Here is a 17,127-nt window from a genome sequence, read left to right on the forward strand (position 1 = left end):
GTGGTGATGATGAGGATGATGAGGATGAGGATGATGATGAGGATGATGATGATGATGGTGGTAGCTTGAAGTTTTGTTTGTGCTCTTGTTTAGGTGGAAGAAGTACTCAGATATGTTACTTCAGTAAAATAAGTAATACTACAGTGTAGAAATATATACTGCTGGATAGTTTAATCTATAACATTACATCATTTATTAGTTGACTATATATTGTTTTAATAGTCTGAATCTGTAAAGTAACTACAGCTGTCAAATAAATGTAGTTTACCTCTGAATACTAGTGGAGTAGAAGTACTAGTACACCAGATCTGTACTTGTGTACTTTTCACCACTGGGGTTGTTATCAAATATATAATGATACACATATATCATGATACACAGCATGTAATAACCACATGGTGATGTATACTCCTGTGTGAATGAAATACTTGATCAATGAAAAGTATTTTCTCATTTAATTAATAACTTTAGTGTAAATTAATCCGATTTTCTGAGAAATGTGAGATATTAGACAACGTAGAATTGTGTCTCGACACACGATTTCATCACAATGTGATTCCACTGAAAGAGGATCAATTATCTTATAACATGTGAAGTGTTTTTACAGAATTAAATGTCAAATAAATGCAATTTACAGTGAGAATGAGATTGAAACACCTGCAGTTCTTCATTTAACCGCACGGTGGTGCTGCAGCTCTTTGAGACAATGTGTGAACAATTATTTAAATGTTCACTTCATTCTAAATTAAAACGTTTTCCTGATGACGGATAATAATCATATTATTATTTATTTTGCAGCTATTGTAATATATATATGTATGTGTATATATATATAGATAAAATATAGATATATAAATAATATATAGAGCTGTAGATAGAACCTTTAGAAAAAATGTAAATAAGATTAAACTAAATTATAAATGTATATTAAAAGCAGAGTTCTTCTGTTAAAAGCAGTTAAATTTATATTTTAATTAATGCTTAAATATATCTAAAAAGTAAATATCTAAAATATATTTGTTTGTATGTTTATTGTGTAACTTCACCACAAACACTTTAATTTCCCTGAAAAATAAAAAAGTGAAAGTAAATAATGAATCATAAAATAAGAGCTCTAAAGAAATGAAGACGCCGAGTCGTGGTTTAGTATAAATAAGCAGATTCATTTATTTGTCATTAGACCGTCACTCAGTTTTTCAGATGTATAAATATAAAGTTTAACATTTTCACAACAAACAAAAGCACAGACAGAAACATTAAATACATAATTAATACGTCCAGTTGGAACCAATCAGCTCTTATTTACATAATATGTACAGAAACAGAAACGTGGTCCTAAATAAAGTGACAGGAAGGAGGTCTGAGCCGACTTCACCCGAACTCTTCCACTTATTCATTCCTGCAGGTTTGTATGACATCGTCCTAAAATATCACAGGATTATTGCAGATGTAGTTTTATGAACAGCTGGTTTTATGAACAGCGGGTTTTATGAACAGCTGGTTTTATGAACAGCTGGTTTTATGAACAGCTAGTTTTATGAACAGCTGGTTTTATGAACAGCTGGTTTTATGAACAGCTGGTTTCATGAACAGCTGGTTTCATGAACAGCTGGTTTTATGAACAGCTGGTTTTATGAACAGCTAGTTTTATGAACAGCTAGTTTTATGAACAGCTGGTTTTATGAACAGCTGGTTTTATGAACAGCTGGTTTCATGAACAGCTGGTTTTATGAACAGCTAGTTTTATGAACAGCTGGTTTTATGAACAGCTGGTTTTATGAACAGCTGGTTTCATGAACAGCTGGTTTTATGAACAGCTAGTTTTATGAACAGCTGGTTTTAAGAACAGCTGGTTTTATGAACAGCTGGTTTTATGAACAGCTGGTTTTATGAACAGCTGGTTTTAAGAACAGCTGGTTTTAAGAACAGCTGGTTTTATGAACAGCGGGTTTTATGAACAGCTGGTTTTATGAACAGCTGGTTTTATGAACAGCTGGTTTTATGAACAGCTAGTTTTATGAACAGCTGGTTTTATGAACAGCGGGTTTTATGAACAGCGGGTTTTATGAACAGCTAGTTTTATGAACAGCTGGTTTTATGAACAGCGGGTTTTATGAACAGCTGGTTTTATGAACAGCTAGTTTTATGAACAGCGGGTTTTATGAACAGCGGGTTTTATGAACAGCGGGTTTTATGAACAGCTGGTTTTATGAACAGCTGGTTTTATGAACAGCTGGTTTTATGAACAGCGGGTTTTATGAACAGCTGGTTTTATGAACAGCGGGTTTTATGAACAGCGGGTTTTATGAACAGCTGGGCTTCTTATGGCTTCAGATGGACGAACGTGGAGGAATGTAAACGGATGTTTTGTCGACTTTTGGCCTCCGTCTGAACGACTCAAACTGAGCCTTTAAAGTGTTTTCTCATAACTTGGAGAGAACCGAACTGATTGTAGTCATCAGTTTAAACAAACTACAATTCCCAGCATTCAAGTGGTTTGTACACTAAATATAAAACGTGCTTGTTTTAACAGCAGGAAGTAGAATCTGGGGGTCAAACATGTTGAGCTGTGGAAGATCATTCCTGCAGGAAGTAAAACGGATGGAAACTTTGGAATGATGACATCAACTCTTACTGGACATTTATTAACATTTAGTTTCTATATTCCCCCTTTTAATCTTATTTTTCAAAATAAGAGCATAAGTTTAAATAACGATTAGTATCACTTAATTCAAATTTCATTTTGTGATTATTATTTGTCGCTAAAAATTATAATAATAATATAATAAATTATAATAAAATATTATTAAGACTAAAAATTTATATTTGGAAATAAAGTTTTTGTTGTAACCTCGAGGTTTATTTCCAGATCTTTCGATTATATCTCTGATCTTCATCAGCTCGTGGAGTTTGTTCAGTGACTAAGAAATCTATAAAATCTGATATAAAATATCAAACTCCATCTACTGATGAAGACTCTGTAACATCAGTAACTTAAGATTATTTTTAGATTTCTTTTTGACGAGTTCAAAAGTCACGAATGATCTTTCACACTCTTATTATTATTATTATTATTATTATTATTATTATTATTATTTTCTGTCAGGAATGAGCTTCCATACATTTCAGCTTCATGAAATAAAAACAGATATTTGTTTGTAGATTATAAAACGCTGATCAAACAGTTTGAAGACTCAGTTCAGTAGTTTTCAAATTGAATTAAATGAAATGAAAAATATATTTTCACTGTGTGTGTGTGTGTGTGTGTGTGTGTGTGTGTGTGTGTGTGGTAAAGTCCCGGGTGTGAAGGTCTATAGGACTTGATAGATCAGGTTGGGGTCCTGGCTGCCGGTCGAGGTGGAGGGGACCTGGACGGGCCCCGGGGCCGCTGCCTGGGTGGTGGGGTCCGGCGGCGAGGCCCCGGGGCCCGAGGCGGCGGCGGAGGAGGTGGAGGTGGAGGAGGTGGTGGCAGCCGGCAGCAGGCTGCTGCTGTTGCAGGCTGCTGCTGTTGTCGTGGAGATCCGCTCCACGATGCTGGACAGACAGTCCAGACTGGAGACCACGGAGCTCCGGTTACTCTTCAGACCGCCTGAACACACAAAGCATCAGTTAATATTCAGAAGCAGGAATTATTAACATTTCAATGTTTTCTTTCACAACAAACACATCCTGATTCAAAACATCATGAACATCTGTTCTGTCTGTTGGTTCAACTGTTTGATTAGTTTAATTATTAAAGTTTAACACAGAAGTCAATGTTTCTATTATTGTGCTGCTTTCACTTCATCTGTTTGATTCCAATCGTTTTACTGTAAATAATAATAATAACAAACAGTTTCTTTATTCATATCTGGATTATTCTAACAAGATGTTTCAGTAAAATGTGCTGAAAGTTGAGTGAGCGTTCCCAATAAAAGCTCAGTATTAATGTTAAATTATGATTATTTAACATAAATGAATAGCTGATTCAACTAATTAGCTTTTCTAATATTTTAATTTATACAAAATGTTTCCAATAAAAAAAAGCATTCGGCTCATTTGGTTTTTTTTAAACAAAAATCTCCTTTTTATAATTTAGATTTCAGCTCACTCTCTTTGTTTTACCATCAATCAGAAGCCTGTTGTCCTGTTAGCTGTAATAATATCCTCATTATTATAATATAATAATATGATTATAATAAGTCCTTTGTGGTTTCTTACCGTTTGGAGTCTCTGAGAAATAAGAACTGTCATAACTTCCTCTCCTGTTTGATTGACAGGTCGGGCCGTTAAAATCCGTCTGTAGAGAAAAACACAAAAGGAAAGAATTCATAAATAGTTTCAGTAACATTTCTGCATAACTTCTGAAAACACGAAGCCTGAATGTTGAGCTGTCGCTCCAAAAGAAAACTGGATAATAAGTTTAAAAAAAAAACCCAAAAAGGTAAAAAAAATAATTTAGAAAAACGTAGAGAAAGGCAGAATGTATTTGAAACAAAGTGAAAACAAACTAGTGACTCGTTGTTTCCGTTTTGGTGGTGAAGTCTTTTTTAATATATAATGTTTATTTTCGTTAAAGGTTTTAATTACTGCAGAACAAAGAAAATAAAAATCATCAAATAATTAAAAACAAAACGCAGCTTCTGAATGTGTTCGATACAGTCGTTAAAAACTCAAAAACGTAAATAACATTTAAAACGATTTAAAAACATAACACGTGAACATGTAGATCGGCCCTCTGTTGATTTAAGACATTTATGAGATCTAACGAAAAACATGTTGAGGAAAACATGTTGCATTTAAACTACTTTTTAATGTATTTTTCCTTCTGACCCTAAACTACAGATATTCTTAAATTAGATTGAATAAGAGTGCAGACTGTCTTCATCTCTGGAGGATTATACCAGCTGTAGACCACCAAAATAAGAGAAAATGATCCTTTAGAAAGAAATATATATCTTTCTGAAACATAAATATAAGTAGAGTTTCATGAGCTACAATGTCACGTGGGAACAGTTAAACATTTAGAGAACACATCCAACAAAATGATTGAAAGAAAAGAAAAGAAAAGATCAAAGTAAATACTGAGTTAAACGAAACCAAAGTGAACCTCACACCGTGTCCGTGCGTAAAGACGCACGGGAGAAACACCTGTCGGTCCCTGAACTCACCATTCCGTCGGAGCAGTTGGACCGGGGGCTGGACGCGTCGGAGTCCCCGCTGTAGTGCTCCAGCACCGGGTAGAAGCCGTCGTCCTTCCCGCCGCGCAGCAGCGCCTGCAGGGACTCGATGTAGCTGATGGCGTTGCGCAGGATCTCCACTTTGGGCAGCCGCTGGTTGGGGTTGGCCGACGTGCAGCGTTTCAGGTTCTCGAACGCGTCGTTCACCTTGCAGAGCCGCCGGCGCTCGCGCAGCGTGGCCGCCTTCCTCCGGTCCGCGTTGGTGGTCTTCCTCTTGCAGGCCTTGCAGGCCCAGAGCAGGCAGCGGCCCGCCTGGTGGTGCCCGCTGGGCGCGCGGACGTGCTCGTCGTCCTCCGCCTCGGCGCGGTGATGGAGATGCAGGAGGGAGGACGAAGAGGAGGTGGAGGAAGGGGAGGGCGAGGGTGAGCAGGAGGAGGAGTCGTCCGGCTTCAGCAGGCCCACGTGGACCAGCCGCGGGTCCAGGTCCTCGAAGAAGTGCATGTCGCTGGTGTTGAAGCACGGGTCGTCGTAGAAATCATCGGCGGCGGGGATGGGGAAAGAGATATCCGACAGCTCCATGGTTCCAAGTCCCAAAACACACACACCACAGAAGAAGAAGAAGAAGAAGAAAAATCCAGGACAGAAGAAGTGGGAGGACGTGGAGCTGTCAGTGTGTTTGTTTCTGGGAATGTGGAGTCCTGTGACTCTGTTCTGTCCTCTCAGCTGTTGACCTGGAGCCTCTTATACCTGCGACACCAGTGGGGGGCGGTGTCAGCCCCGTGAGGTCATCTGGGGTCTGACCAATCAGCTGGCAGCGGGAGGGGTTTACAACTTCACGGTAATTAGTGTACAATTACCCGTAACAGAGCAGCAACAGCAGGGTAATATACTGCTGCTCTCAGTGGGGGAAGAAGTATAAAGTACCTCAATGTTTTTACTCTTATTTATGACTTATTGGGGACAAATACACACCGAGTTCATTCATAAAGAAACGTGGTATTTACATAAAAGGTATCTGTGAAATTGATGAGGCCGGTTTGGGAAAAAATTATAAAAGAATTAAATCAGAGGCCGAAACTAATAGAGAATGGAAAATACATGAAAGAACGTAAAATAATGAATTTAAAGGGAAACACAGACATTTAAATACATTAAAGATAATTGAAGTTGTGATAAAAAAAATTGTGCATAAAATAAAACAGTAAACATGATGAAATAGAGTTCAAATAAAAGCTCATCTGATGTTTAAGAAATCAAAATTTCTAATTTGTTCTATTAAAAGAAAAGAAAGCAAACAAACAAAAGTTTCTAAATCAAAACTAAACAAACATTAAAAAGTTGTTTTGTCTTGTTGAAGTAATCAGGTTTGGGCAAAAAAATATATATATATATTCAAAGTTGTAAGCTGTTCCTGTTCATAAATAAATCATATTTAAAGTTGAGGTTCCTATCATACAGATCAGCTGACCTTTGACCTCGTGGCTGTTTTGTCATTTTTGAACGAAAATTAAAAAACTGAAGAAAAAAAACCCAAAAATGAATGTATGAAAAGACTGTCACACCCAACATGAGCAGAAAGGACTTCATGCATGACTCATATTCATGTTCACTCATTTATTAAAGAGCGTAAATACTGAATGAACGTGTAAACTCAGTAATAAATTAATTAGTTTTAGACCAGAGATTCGCTTCCTTCCTCCTCTTCCTCTTCCTCCTCCTCCTCCTCCTCCTCCTCTTCATCATCATCACTGCACCGACTCCTTCCAGAAACCTTATAAATGCAGATTATTGATTTTAATAAAACGTGCAGCTGAGTTCCTGCTGGCTGCAGTTCTCCCGTGATGCCGCTGGAGGGCGCTGCAGAGCTCCTCTACGCACATGGGACGGACGGTTCGGACTGTGTGGACGCTTCAAGTGTTTGAGAAGATATTCAAACGCTCTGCTCAAAGGATTATCACCATCACTCCAGGAAGATGACTGACGGGTCTTTTAATGCAGGAGACTAACAACTGAATACACGCTGTTCCTGTTTTTAGCTGCTAATAAAGGTTTGTTTGAATGAGAGTAATGCTCCTAAACATCATTTAGGTCAGAAAATGCAGAATGACCCTTTAAATTGTCATATATATATATATAGTTATTTTTTAAACATGAAACGGTGCTGATTCTGGGGAAAGTTGGCTGCCGAAAATCAGTCTTTCTAACTTTATCGTCAAACGTTTTCTGAGACTTTTCAGTTCACTTAAAATAAACATCTTGTGATTATATTTAACATCCTTCATAGCTGAGATGTAAAGGTAACAGTATGTAGTATCAAATGACGAGTGTTGTTGCTGTTCATGTGCTTTATCTATTTATCTTTATGGTTGTAAGGTTTTTATATTGTTTGACAAATCCAAACATTTTCAATAAAAAGTTGAATGACAAAAAAATGCAAATTTCTATAAATCTTTATCTAACTTTATTTTATTGTGCAGAACAAACATCACACATCCTGTCTTCTCCTTCACGCGGAGCTCCGTCTGACCGAATTAAAAGTCACAAAACTAGAATATAATGAAACACTGAATACAAGGTGGACAAATAATACAAAATAAAAACACATTTATATGTTAGAATACACAAGTTCACAAACAGAAGAAGCAGAGTACCAGTGTACCAGCAGGAAACATGTATAAATACTACTGATTACAAATGATGTCGACCAACAAACTACTTCCTGTCGTTCTATACAGGCTGGTTATCAAACATAAACACTTTTTTGGTATTGTTCAAAATGTGTCGATATAAATGATTCATATTAGCATCAATCACCTGCTCAGATCTTCGGACAAATCATTTTAAACGTTGTTTATAGACCAGACCGTCACATACGTTTACTTTGCAAAACATGAATTTATTCTTCCCATAGATGTCAATGTAATTCTCCGTGTGTTTGGATTTTAATTTTGACAGTTTGAATACTTATTTATTTGTTTTAAACTTCCTCTGATAATTATTTTGTGACTTTGCTCGGAGCGCCGGAGCTAATTGTCCTGTCGGATTTGAGCTCGGAGCCAACTCCGTTAGCTAAACCTAATTTTGCATGTTCATCAATCATGATCAACCATTCATCAACGTCTCCAATCACACATCACAGAGAACAAACCCACACCACAAGACATTCAACAACATTATGTCATGAGCTAACGGTAGCTAACGCGGTTGACTGTGTTTTTAAAGAAAGAATAAATAAACATGTGTAGAACACAGCTCAGTGTTGATGGCAGTGAGATGACACAAATATCCATCTGGACTCTGGGGAAGATTGCTAACAAGCTAATTCCCCAAAATGCCACCTGGTCCTTTGGAGAAAATCAGATTCTAACTTTGACAGAAAACGATAGAGTATCATCTCGAATCAACGGAGACTTCCTCTGACTGATCCGACCGATCATCTGGTGAGCTCCTCCTGCAGCTCATTCAGGATGAACTCCCCGAACCCCCCCGTCTGGTCCTGGGTGCAGCCCACCCGCCGGGCGCTGGTGAGCAGGTCTCCCAGCAGTTTGAGGCGGTCCACCCGCGGCGTCAGGAAGCGGTTTTTCACGACGCCGGCGGCATGCGGGTCTCCGTGGTCGCGGGCGAGCTCGCTCAGCTCGACCAGGACGCCCACTTCCTCCTTCAGCTGGAGCAGCAGCAGCTCCAGAGCCGGTAACAGCGAGCAGACGGCCTCACAGAGCGGGTTCTGGAAGATCAAACATGTCGTATGATCAACCAGCCCAGTGGCAGAGCAGATGTGAAATAGTCACGAAATGGAAGCTATTGGTTTTGTGTTCAGCGACATGACGAGTCAGAGCGAGTGATGAACTCTATAATATCCAAGAAGACGAATATTCAACTGTTGGTGGTTTTGTTGCCTCAACCTAACATTCGTTAAATGAACTATACACTAAACTCTGCTTTATGGTCTGTTTGACTCTAAATGGACCATAATGTACTAAATGAACATCATGCTGTATTGAAGAAGACTTGAAACTAGAGATTGAGACATAAACTCATGTTTACAATGTTTACTGAGGTAATAAATCAAGAGAGAAGTAGAGTCATTTTCTCATAGACTTCTATACAACCAGAGGAGTCGCCCCCTGGTGGACACTAGAGAGAATGCAGCTTTAACACATGAAGCTTTGACTTCACATTAATGAACCGGAGGTTGTCTCCTGGTCTGAACACCAGAACATTTCAGCGTTTAGTCGATCCGTCTCTTGGAACATTAACTCTCTTAACTCAGCATCATTTTTATTTGATAGAATAGAAGGAGCCTGAAGTGAAGCGAGGCTGTCGTCGTCTCGTTGAGGTCGTCTTTGAGAGACGGATAACGAGGTCTCCCAAACTGCTTGCTGACTGGACTCGGGGGCCCTCGGCCCTGAAACGATTTTACACGAGTCATAAAACCCGGAGGCCACGCTGCGACGCGCCAACGCCGCTGCCGCCCGCTGAACCATCTGGAAACGCCATCAGCAACCACTGTCCCTCTGCCGCAGCATTAATCTCGCCAATTTTCCAGGGGGATGGGGGGGAGGGGAAATGTACACCCTGACTGGCTTTAGGCCAGAGTCAGGGTTTCAGGTCTCCAGGGGTCTAACCTCCCCTCCCTCCTCCTCCAGCCTCGTGAGCTCGTAACTCCCCCCGCCCTCCCTCTGAATGAAGACGAGGAAAAACAAGAAGCGATGAAGACACCTGCTCTGACAGGATGAAGGACGGCTCAGGAGGAACGGATAAATCCTGCTGATGGGACGTTTTTGGGAGTAAAAGGAGAACGCTGTTACAGACCGAAGCTTCTCCGTCTCACAGATAAAGTTCAGATCGTAAATTTAGTTTCAAATCGACTTCTTCGTAGCGGATCATCTAAACGAGGAAGGGCTGAACCGCCCCTCCCCCACAGGCGCTTCACCTCTGACCTCTGACAGTAACTCAGTACATTTACTGAAGTACTGCACAGTTTGTACTCCAGTACATTTATCTCTGGTTTCAGATTATATACTCAAAACATGAGTTGTGGATTCTTTACATACAGTAATTTAAATGAACCTCGTCTACACCGACTAAAACATAATACATATTCAAATATTTAAACACTAATAAAAGGGACGTTCTGCGTGTACTTTTGATACATAACAAGTACATTTTGTTGATTGTACACTGCGTATTTTTGAATGCAAAACCTTTACTGTAAAAGAATAATTGTACACTGTGGTATTAGTACTTTTATTGTAAGAGAGTATTCTGACCAAGTTGTATAAGGACTTTTACTGTGACATTGTATTTTTACTTTGTAGTGTTTGTACTTTAACTGTCACAGAGTATTACAGTGTGGTATTAGTATTCTTACCATGTTGTATAAGTACTTTTACTGCAGTAGAGGAATACTTCCTCTGCCTCAATGACAGCAGTATTAAACGGCAGGTTAAGTGAACTTAAAGTGGAGTACCAGCGAGTACCTGGACATCTTTGCCACAGTAGTTGCCCCCCCTCTCAGCCAGGTAGCCCATCATGGCCTCGGCCTCCTGCCGCTGCTTCAACGCCTCCTGGTGGAAGAAGGAAGCGGCGCGGGGAAGAGCGGCATCGCCGCGCTCAAACACACGGGCCTGCAGGAGAGAAAACGAGTGATGATCACAGTGAACCGTCACATAATCACCTCATCGTGAGGAGTTATGGAGACTCAACAATAAACTGTGTCGACATTTCACTTAGAAAGTTTATTTAGTCTATTTTCCGTCACTTCACCCTCATTCATTTCAATGGGAGCAACTCCTGCAGGGAAGCAAAGAGATGTAAGTGCCCTCTCCTGATCGACGTCTTGTTACTGTTTATTCTGACAGGAGATAAAATAATTGTTTCCATGCTCATCTTAAAGCTCTGTTCTTAGTTTTTGATCATCAGGTCAACATCATCAACAGTGATTTTAGCAAACAGTGGCTTCACATGACCTCTTTCTGACTTTTGCGTTTCAGGACTGAATGGATCATAAAAGGTAAACAAGCCACAAATGCTCTGAGAACTGCAGCCTGAGCCCTTTGGTCCTCAGTATCCCACAATGCACTGCACACATGTCGACAGCTCAAAATTGGAGGCTGTCATCTCATTTACATCAGGACACACGACCTGCTGAGTCAAACATCACGATTTGTACCTTTATATATTTAGTTGTTCTTGCCTTTTTAAGAATTTTACATTTAATTCTAATAACTTCTGCGATACTGTGTACGTTGCATTTTACTACTGTTTTAAACTTTTTATATACTTTTGGGATTAAAGGGGGATGAGTACAGTAAAAAGTACAATATGCACCTCTGAGATGTAGTACAGTAAAAAGTACAATATTTCATATATTTTAATCTAATACTCAATGAAAGTACAAGTACCTGGTGTTTCTAGGCCTACTTGAGTACAGTGGACTACTTGTGTACATGTATCTGTCCCACAGAGCAGACCTCCATGTGTCTCCTACCAGAGCCTCCAGCCGGTACTCTCCGTCCCACAGCAGGCTGCTCACGCCGCACAGAGCCTCCTCCACGGCGGCCTGCAGGTTGTGTCTGACCCGGCTGCCCGCGGAGCTCCGGTGCGTTCTGCACAGCGGCAGGCTGCCCTTCAGCCTCTTTCCTGCGGGCTCGGTCATGTCACCGCCCGGTCACCGCGAGAAGCTCGGTCCAGGACACGTAACTGACATAAACACCACAACCTGAGAGGTGAATCACGGGCAATAAACGACCCGACACCCGCGGGCTGTGGACAGTAAACGCGTCTTTCTTCCAGGAGACCTGAACCGTCATCGGAGGATAAATTTAGCCCGCAGAGATCAACAGTTTCCCGGTCAGCTGCTCAAGTTCATCCGGTGCAGCCACAGAAAAACAACAACTTTATTACAGAATAATAATCAGATCAACAATAAAACACGTGATTCCTTTTATTGCTTTCTTCTTTTTAACATCAGACGTTTCTCGATGCACTTTTATTTTGTAGAACAGATAAATATTATGTTCCTGTTGTCATGAGTCCACTGAGTGTTTACAGTGAAGGATCAGCTGCATTAAGCTGCTTTAACAATGACAGCTTCACTGCAGCCTAATGTCAGTGAAGCTCAGTGCTGGAAGAAGTACTCATGATGCTGGAAGAAGTACTCCTGATCCTTAATGAAGGTAAAAGTACCTATATCACAGTGTAGAAATACTTCATTATGTTGCAAGTCCTGCATCCATAAGAGTAGAAAAGTATTAACAAAATGTACTTAAATTATCAAAAGTAAAAGGACTTGTTTCGTCCTGACTTTATATACAGTCAGTCTAGTCTAATAGATCCCAACCTAAGGGTCGGGGTCCTTCAAAGGGTCACCAGACAAATCTGAGGGGTCGTGAAATAATTAATGGGAGAAAAGAAGAAACTAAGATCTGATGAACTAAAAACTGTTTTTATATTCTGCATTTTCCTCTAATGTGTCGGGTCTTTGTCGGGGATCTTTCTCCTCCTTGTTGGGCCTCTATCTGGTCTCTATCTTGTCCCGATCAGGCCTCTATCTGGTCTCTAACTGTGCAGCATCATGTGGAAGCTGACCCCCCTCCTGCAGAGAGTCTGTAATTTGTTACAGTGAGGTCCAGCCCAGGTGATTACCGAGCTGTCTGAGGGGGTCTGGGTGGTTTGTGTCAAAGGTGCGGGGTCCTGTTGACCCTTGAGGTGCTCTGGGGATCCTGGACCAGCTGACCCCCTGGGAGCAGCCAGCCCCTCCCGTCACTCATCCTGCAACAGGAGAGGAGGAAGAACCAGGGGGGTCGACTCTGAACCAGGAGGAGCTGCTGAAGAACGGATCCAGGATCCAGATCTCAGTTAAACTGGACTGTAGATCAGGTTCACGGTCTGTGTCTTAGACCTCTAAACCACCAGGACATCCCGCATTAAATATATCATCAAAGGAATAATTCAACATTTTAGGAAATACGTTTATTCACTTTCTTTATTCAGATTTCTAAGCCTGCTAGCTTAGCTTAGCATAAAGGCTGGAAACAGAGGGAAAAGCTAGCCTGGCTCTGTCAGAAACAAAATACACAATCCAGTGCCTCTAAATCTCATTGTTATGCACATGTGTTGTAATCTGCTGATAACGTCACTGATACAGAATAAATATTCAATGTCGCAAATTATTGAACAAAAAAATCTGTAAAATAAAAATATTTTTTACAGTGTATAATATATTTAATTTTAATTTCCAATATGTGATGTTGAGTTCTGTTAACTTTACAGAGCAGCAAAAGAGAAAAATACAGATAAACACACGACAATAACGAGACAGGACTCACACACACACACACACACACACACACACGAAGCACTTAATAAACCTAAAACTTGCAGACTGACAGCGGAGGTGTCGGACTTCACACCTGCTGCCTGCTGTAAACCACCAACACTACAACGACTGCATTGTCCTGCACTGGTGGCAGATTACTTTACACACACACACACACACACACACACACACACACACACACTGAGCTGGATTACCTCGCTGCAGCAGATTTACTGCTCTGCAGACAGTTGTGTGGTTTGTTGTGTTTGTGGACTGAGGACAGAGTTCGGATCGAATGAAGCTCTCTGAGCACCAGTCTCACCAGTCAGTGAATAATATTTATTTTTAATTTTTTTAAGTACTGCTACGGTCTAGAAACATAAAACAGAACACAAGTTAACAACAAATATGTACAATGTGTCTGTTTTTAAGGAGATAATGAGAGTAGTTCAGAAAAAAATATATATATTTTTTTTTTAAAGTAATGCTACGGTCAAGAAACATAAAATATAACACAAGTTATAATTCAAATGTGAAAAAAAATATAATATGTACAATAAATCTGTTTTTAAAATGAAAAGGAATAGTATAAGTAAACATAAGATGTGCAATGTAAAACAGATTTATGCAGCACTTTAATGCTTCTGGTGTGTGTATTGATGTTCTTTTATTAGCTTTTGACCTAATCAGGGAAAATACCTGCACTTATAAACACGGCTCTGAACACAGATCGCTTCCTGAACAGATTTCCAGATCAACAGATGGATTTATTAGTAAAGTTTAGCTTTTGACATCACGCTACAATCACAAATCTGCAATCATAAAGTCTTGTGGTTGGTTCGTTTGCACCGGAGTCCGCTTGGAGGCAGACTAAGACCCACCTTTTCAAGCGGTCTTGGTTCCATTGTTTGGTCCACACAGGCAGCAACGTCTGGTTCTATAAAGTGAAGCCAAAGCTTCATGTGTTAAAGCTGCATTCTCTCTAATGTCCACCAGGGGGCGACTTCTCTGGTTGTATAGAAGTCTATGAGAAAATGACTCTACTTCTCTCTTGATTTATTACCTCAGTAAACATTGTAAACATGAGTTTATGGTCTCAATCTCTAGTTTCAAGTCTTCTTCAATACAGCATGATGTTCATTTAGTACATTATGGTCCATTTAGAGTCAAACAGACCATGAAGCAGGGGATGCTTTAAGGCGGGGCTACACGGTGATTGACATCGTGATTACAGGGTTTTTGGTTCCACCTCGGTCGAGGTTCCGCCCGAGGTGACAGAAGAGAAAAACAGCGTACGCCGCTCACGACCGCCGTCCCTCGTTTTGACTTGCCGTCTCTCATCACATGACCCGGAGTTATAAATGCTGCAGACACACCAGCTGCTGCTCTAAAGAGAACAAAAAGAGATCGCCTGCAGGGACACACGGACGCTGCTCAGGATCTGATGTTCACTCCTGTTTTTATGAATGAGTTCAGTCCTGAAGATCAGTAAACTATTAATAACCACATCCTCCTGAGCAGGTTTGACCCGGAAATAAGGGACCTGGCTCATTGGCTCTTTGGACCTGAAGTACTGGAGAAGTTTAAACATTTTACTGCTGTTTGGGTTTAATAACAGCATGTCTTGTGCGAAATAGAATTAGAATCAGAAATATAGTTTTATGTAGTCTGTAGGATCATAATGAGCTTAAATGTTATGCTCGTTTAGGAATGATGGTGTTGAAATAGTACTCCACCAATTTAGCTTTGCACTCAGAGTTGTGATGGACAACATCAAAAAGTATCAAGCAGAACCAGAGACGTCATCTTTTTTATTCCACATTCTTCATTGTAAAAATCTGGCGGCCTACATTACCCACAATGCAGCTTGACCGCCGATAGTTGGGCGGGAGATTCACTGTGTTCTTCCTTTCTGAATATTTCCTCTGTACGAAGGCGTGTGAGGGCCATCGTAAGTAGAAAACAATAATGATAATAATAAATTCCTGAGCCGGAGAAAGGAGGGTAATAGTCCCAGAAAAACACTGAATTTTGAAGATATAATTTCTAAATTTATAAGAAAGAAACGTGGATATTCTCTGAGATAAATGTCAGAAATTTACAAGACAAAACTCACAAAATTACGAGAAAAATAACTTGAATATTCTCTGAGACTGTAAAGTCCTGAATCTGCAAGAACAGAATAGATTATTAAAGTCACAAATTTACGAAAAAAACTAGTTATGGGCACCACATTAGCACCACGTCGGCCCGTCGTTGGCCCATCATTGACGCCATGTTGGCCTGATGTTTGCACCATGTTGGCACCATGTTGGCCCGGCGTTCGCTCAGCGTTGGCCCGGCCTGCAGCGGGTCACAGCTGTCAAACAGATCAGCAGGACTTCTCTTCTCCACACCAGCAGCTGTCTATTAAGAATCCTCAGGACCGTCATCAGCGGAGAGTTCCTCAGCTCACAACTCGGCTCATTACCGCCCTTAATGGAGGGAAGACAGAGACAAGGTAAATACAATTACTGATCGGACCGCGGGACACCCGAGCCTGCAGCGGTGCCCCGTTTCACAGCCGGTACCCGACACCAGAGTCTGCCTCGTTACGGGGACCGACACCCCGTCTACACTCTGCTCCCGCTTTCTATTTGTTGTAAACTTCATCGGACACAACAGAACTCGGGCCGTTTGAAGGATGTTGTTGCCCTCTGAAATGGGAGGAAAGTAAATCTGAGTTTGGTGCTGAGGCCCGGTGAGAGTGAGGGCCCCCCCCCCGGATGCCTTTTTGTGCCAGACGCTGTGATTACCCAGAAAGCCTCTGGAATGCCCCCCTTGCTCATTAAAGAGACCGATATAGAGCGGCGTGGTCCAGTGAGGGACAGAGGGTAAATGGATGCCGCTAGTGTTATGTGGCACAAATTAAACAATGATGAATGATGACGCTTAGAGAAGGGGGGGGGGTGCACGACTATTTCCAGCGATGGCAGAAACACATTCTTTACGCATGAGAGGCGTTCGGTGTCTGTGGGTAATCGGACCACCGTGATGAAGGAAAGTCAGGCATCAGGTCGGTTTCTTTCAGCCTTTTAAACTCAGAAAGATATTAATTTTAACACTAATACCACAGTACTCCCCACCAGTACTGTCACAGTAGTAATACTACTGATACTTGTACAACACCTGTGACCTGTAAACATGCGGTGAAGAGGAAAACATCAGCTTGTGTTTCCAGGTGTTGTGGAGCTATTTGAGTCAGCGTCGGTTGACGACTGCGAGTCTTTTCAAAGTAAAATAATTTGGAGGTGTGGCGTTCGCATGGGAATCATGGGAACTTGATCAGCTGAACAAAACGACGTTGAACGTGTCGGGGGGTAACGTGTTAAAGGTGCAGAAATACTCAAAATGTGTGTGTTTCATTTCCCAGTTGAAGGTGTAATGGATGTGAGGGAGTAGTTTTCATGCAGCCAGCAGGTTGTTGTAGACGGATGTGTTGATCTCTGCACAGATTAACGTCTCCTGTTCCTCCACATGGAGGGAATAGTGACGATGACCCAGATATCGTGTGCAGATCGCTGTCTCCTGAACTGACCCTGCAGCGCTCACACAGATCAACCAATCAACACGCCTCTTATATCTGCGTCACTCAGAACACATCAGGAG

The 17,127-nt window shown here is 41.0% G+C and overlaps 2 protein-coding genes across 2 annotated transcripts; both read right to left on the minus strand.

Moving 5' to 3' along the window:
- Window positions 1-1,837: 1,837 nt before the first annotated feature.
- Window positions 1,838-5,855, minus strand: myod1 (myogenic differentiation 1). Its single transcript, XM_031878538.1, has 3 exons — window positions 5,151-5,855; window positions 4,201-4,279; window positions 1,838-3,589 (listed from the first exon to the last, which is right to left on the minus strand). The coding sequence occupies exons 1-3, from the start codon at window positions 5,736-5,738 to the stop codon at window positions 3,312-3,314; spliced, it is 945 nt and encodes a 314-aa protein (XP_031734398.1). The 5' UTR covers window positions 5,739-5,855; the 3' UTR covers window positions 1,838-3,311.
- Window positions 5,856-7,601: 1,746 nt separating this feature from the next.
- On the minus strand, window positions 7,602-11,978 carry LOC116400620 (ferritin, heavy subunit). The gene is made up of 3 exons (XM_031878539.1): window positions 11,650-11,978; window positions 10,640-10,786; window positions 7,602-8,883 (listed from the first exon to the last, which is right to left on the minus strand). The coding sequence occupies exons 1-3, from the start codon at window positions 11,815-11,817 to the stop codon at window positions 8,593-8,595; spliced, it is 606 nt and encodes a 201-aa protein (XP_031734399.1). The 5' UTR covers window positions 11,818-11,978; the 3' UTR covers window positions 7,602-8,592.
- Between the last annotated feature and the right edge of the window lie 5,149 nt (window positions 11,979-17,127).

The sequence above is a fragment of the Anarrhichthys ocellatus genome, unplaced genomic scaffold (genome assembly GCF_004355925.1).
Source record: "Anarrhichthys ocellatus isolate YVR2014 unplaced genomic scaffold, GSC_Weel_1.0 scaffold186, whole genome shotgun sequence".
NCBI classification, from domain to species: domain Eukaryota; kingdom Metazoa; phylum Chordata; class Actinopteri; order Perciformes; family Anarhichadidae; genus Anarrhichthys; species Anarrhichthys ocellatus.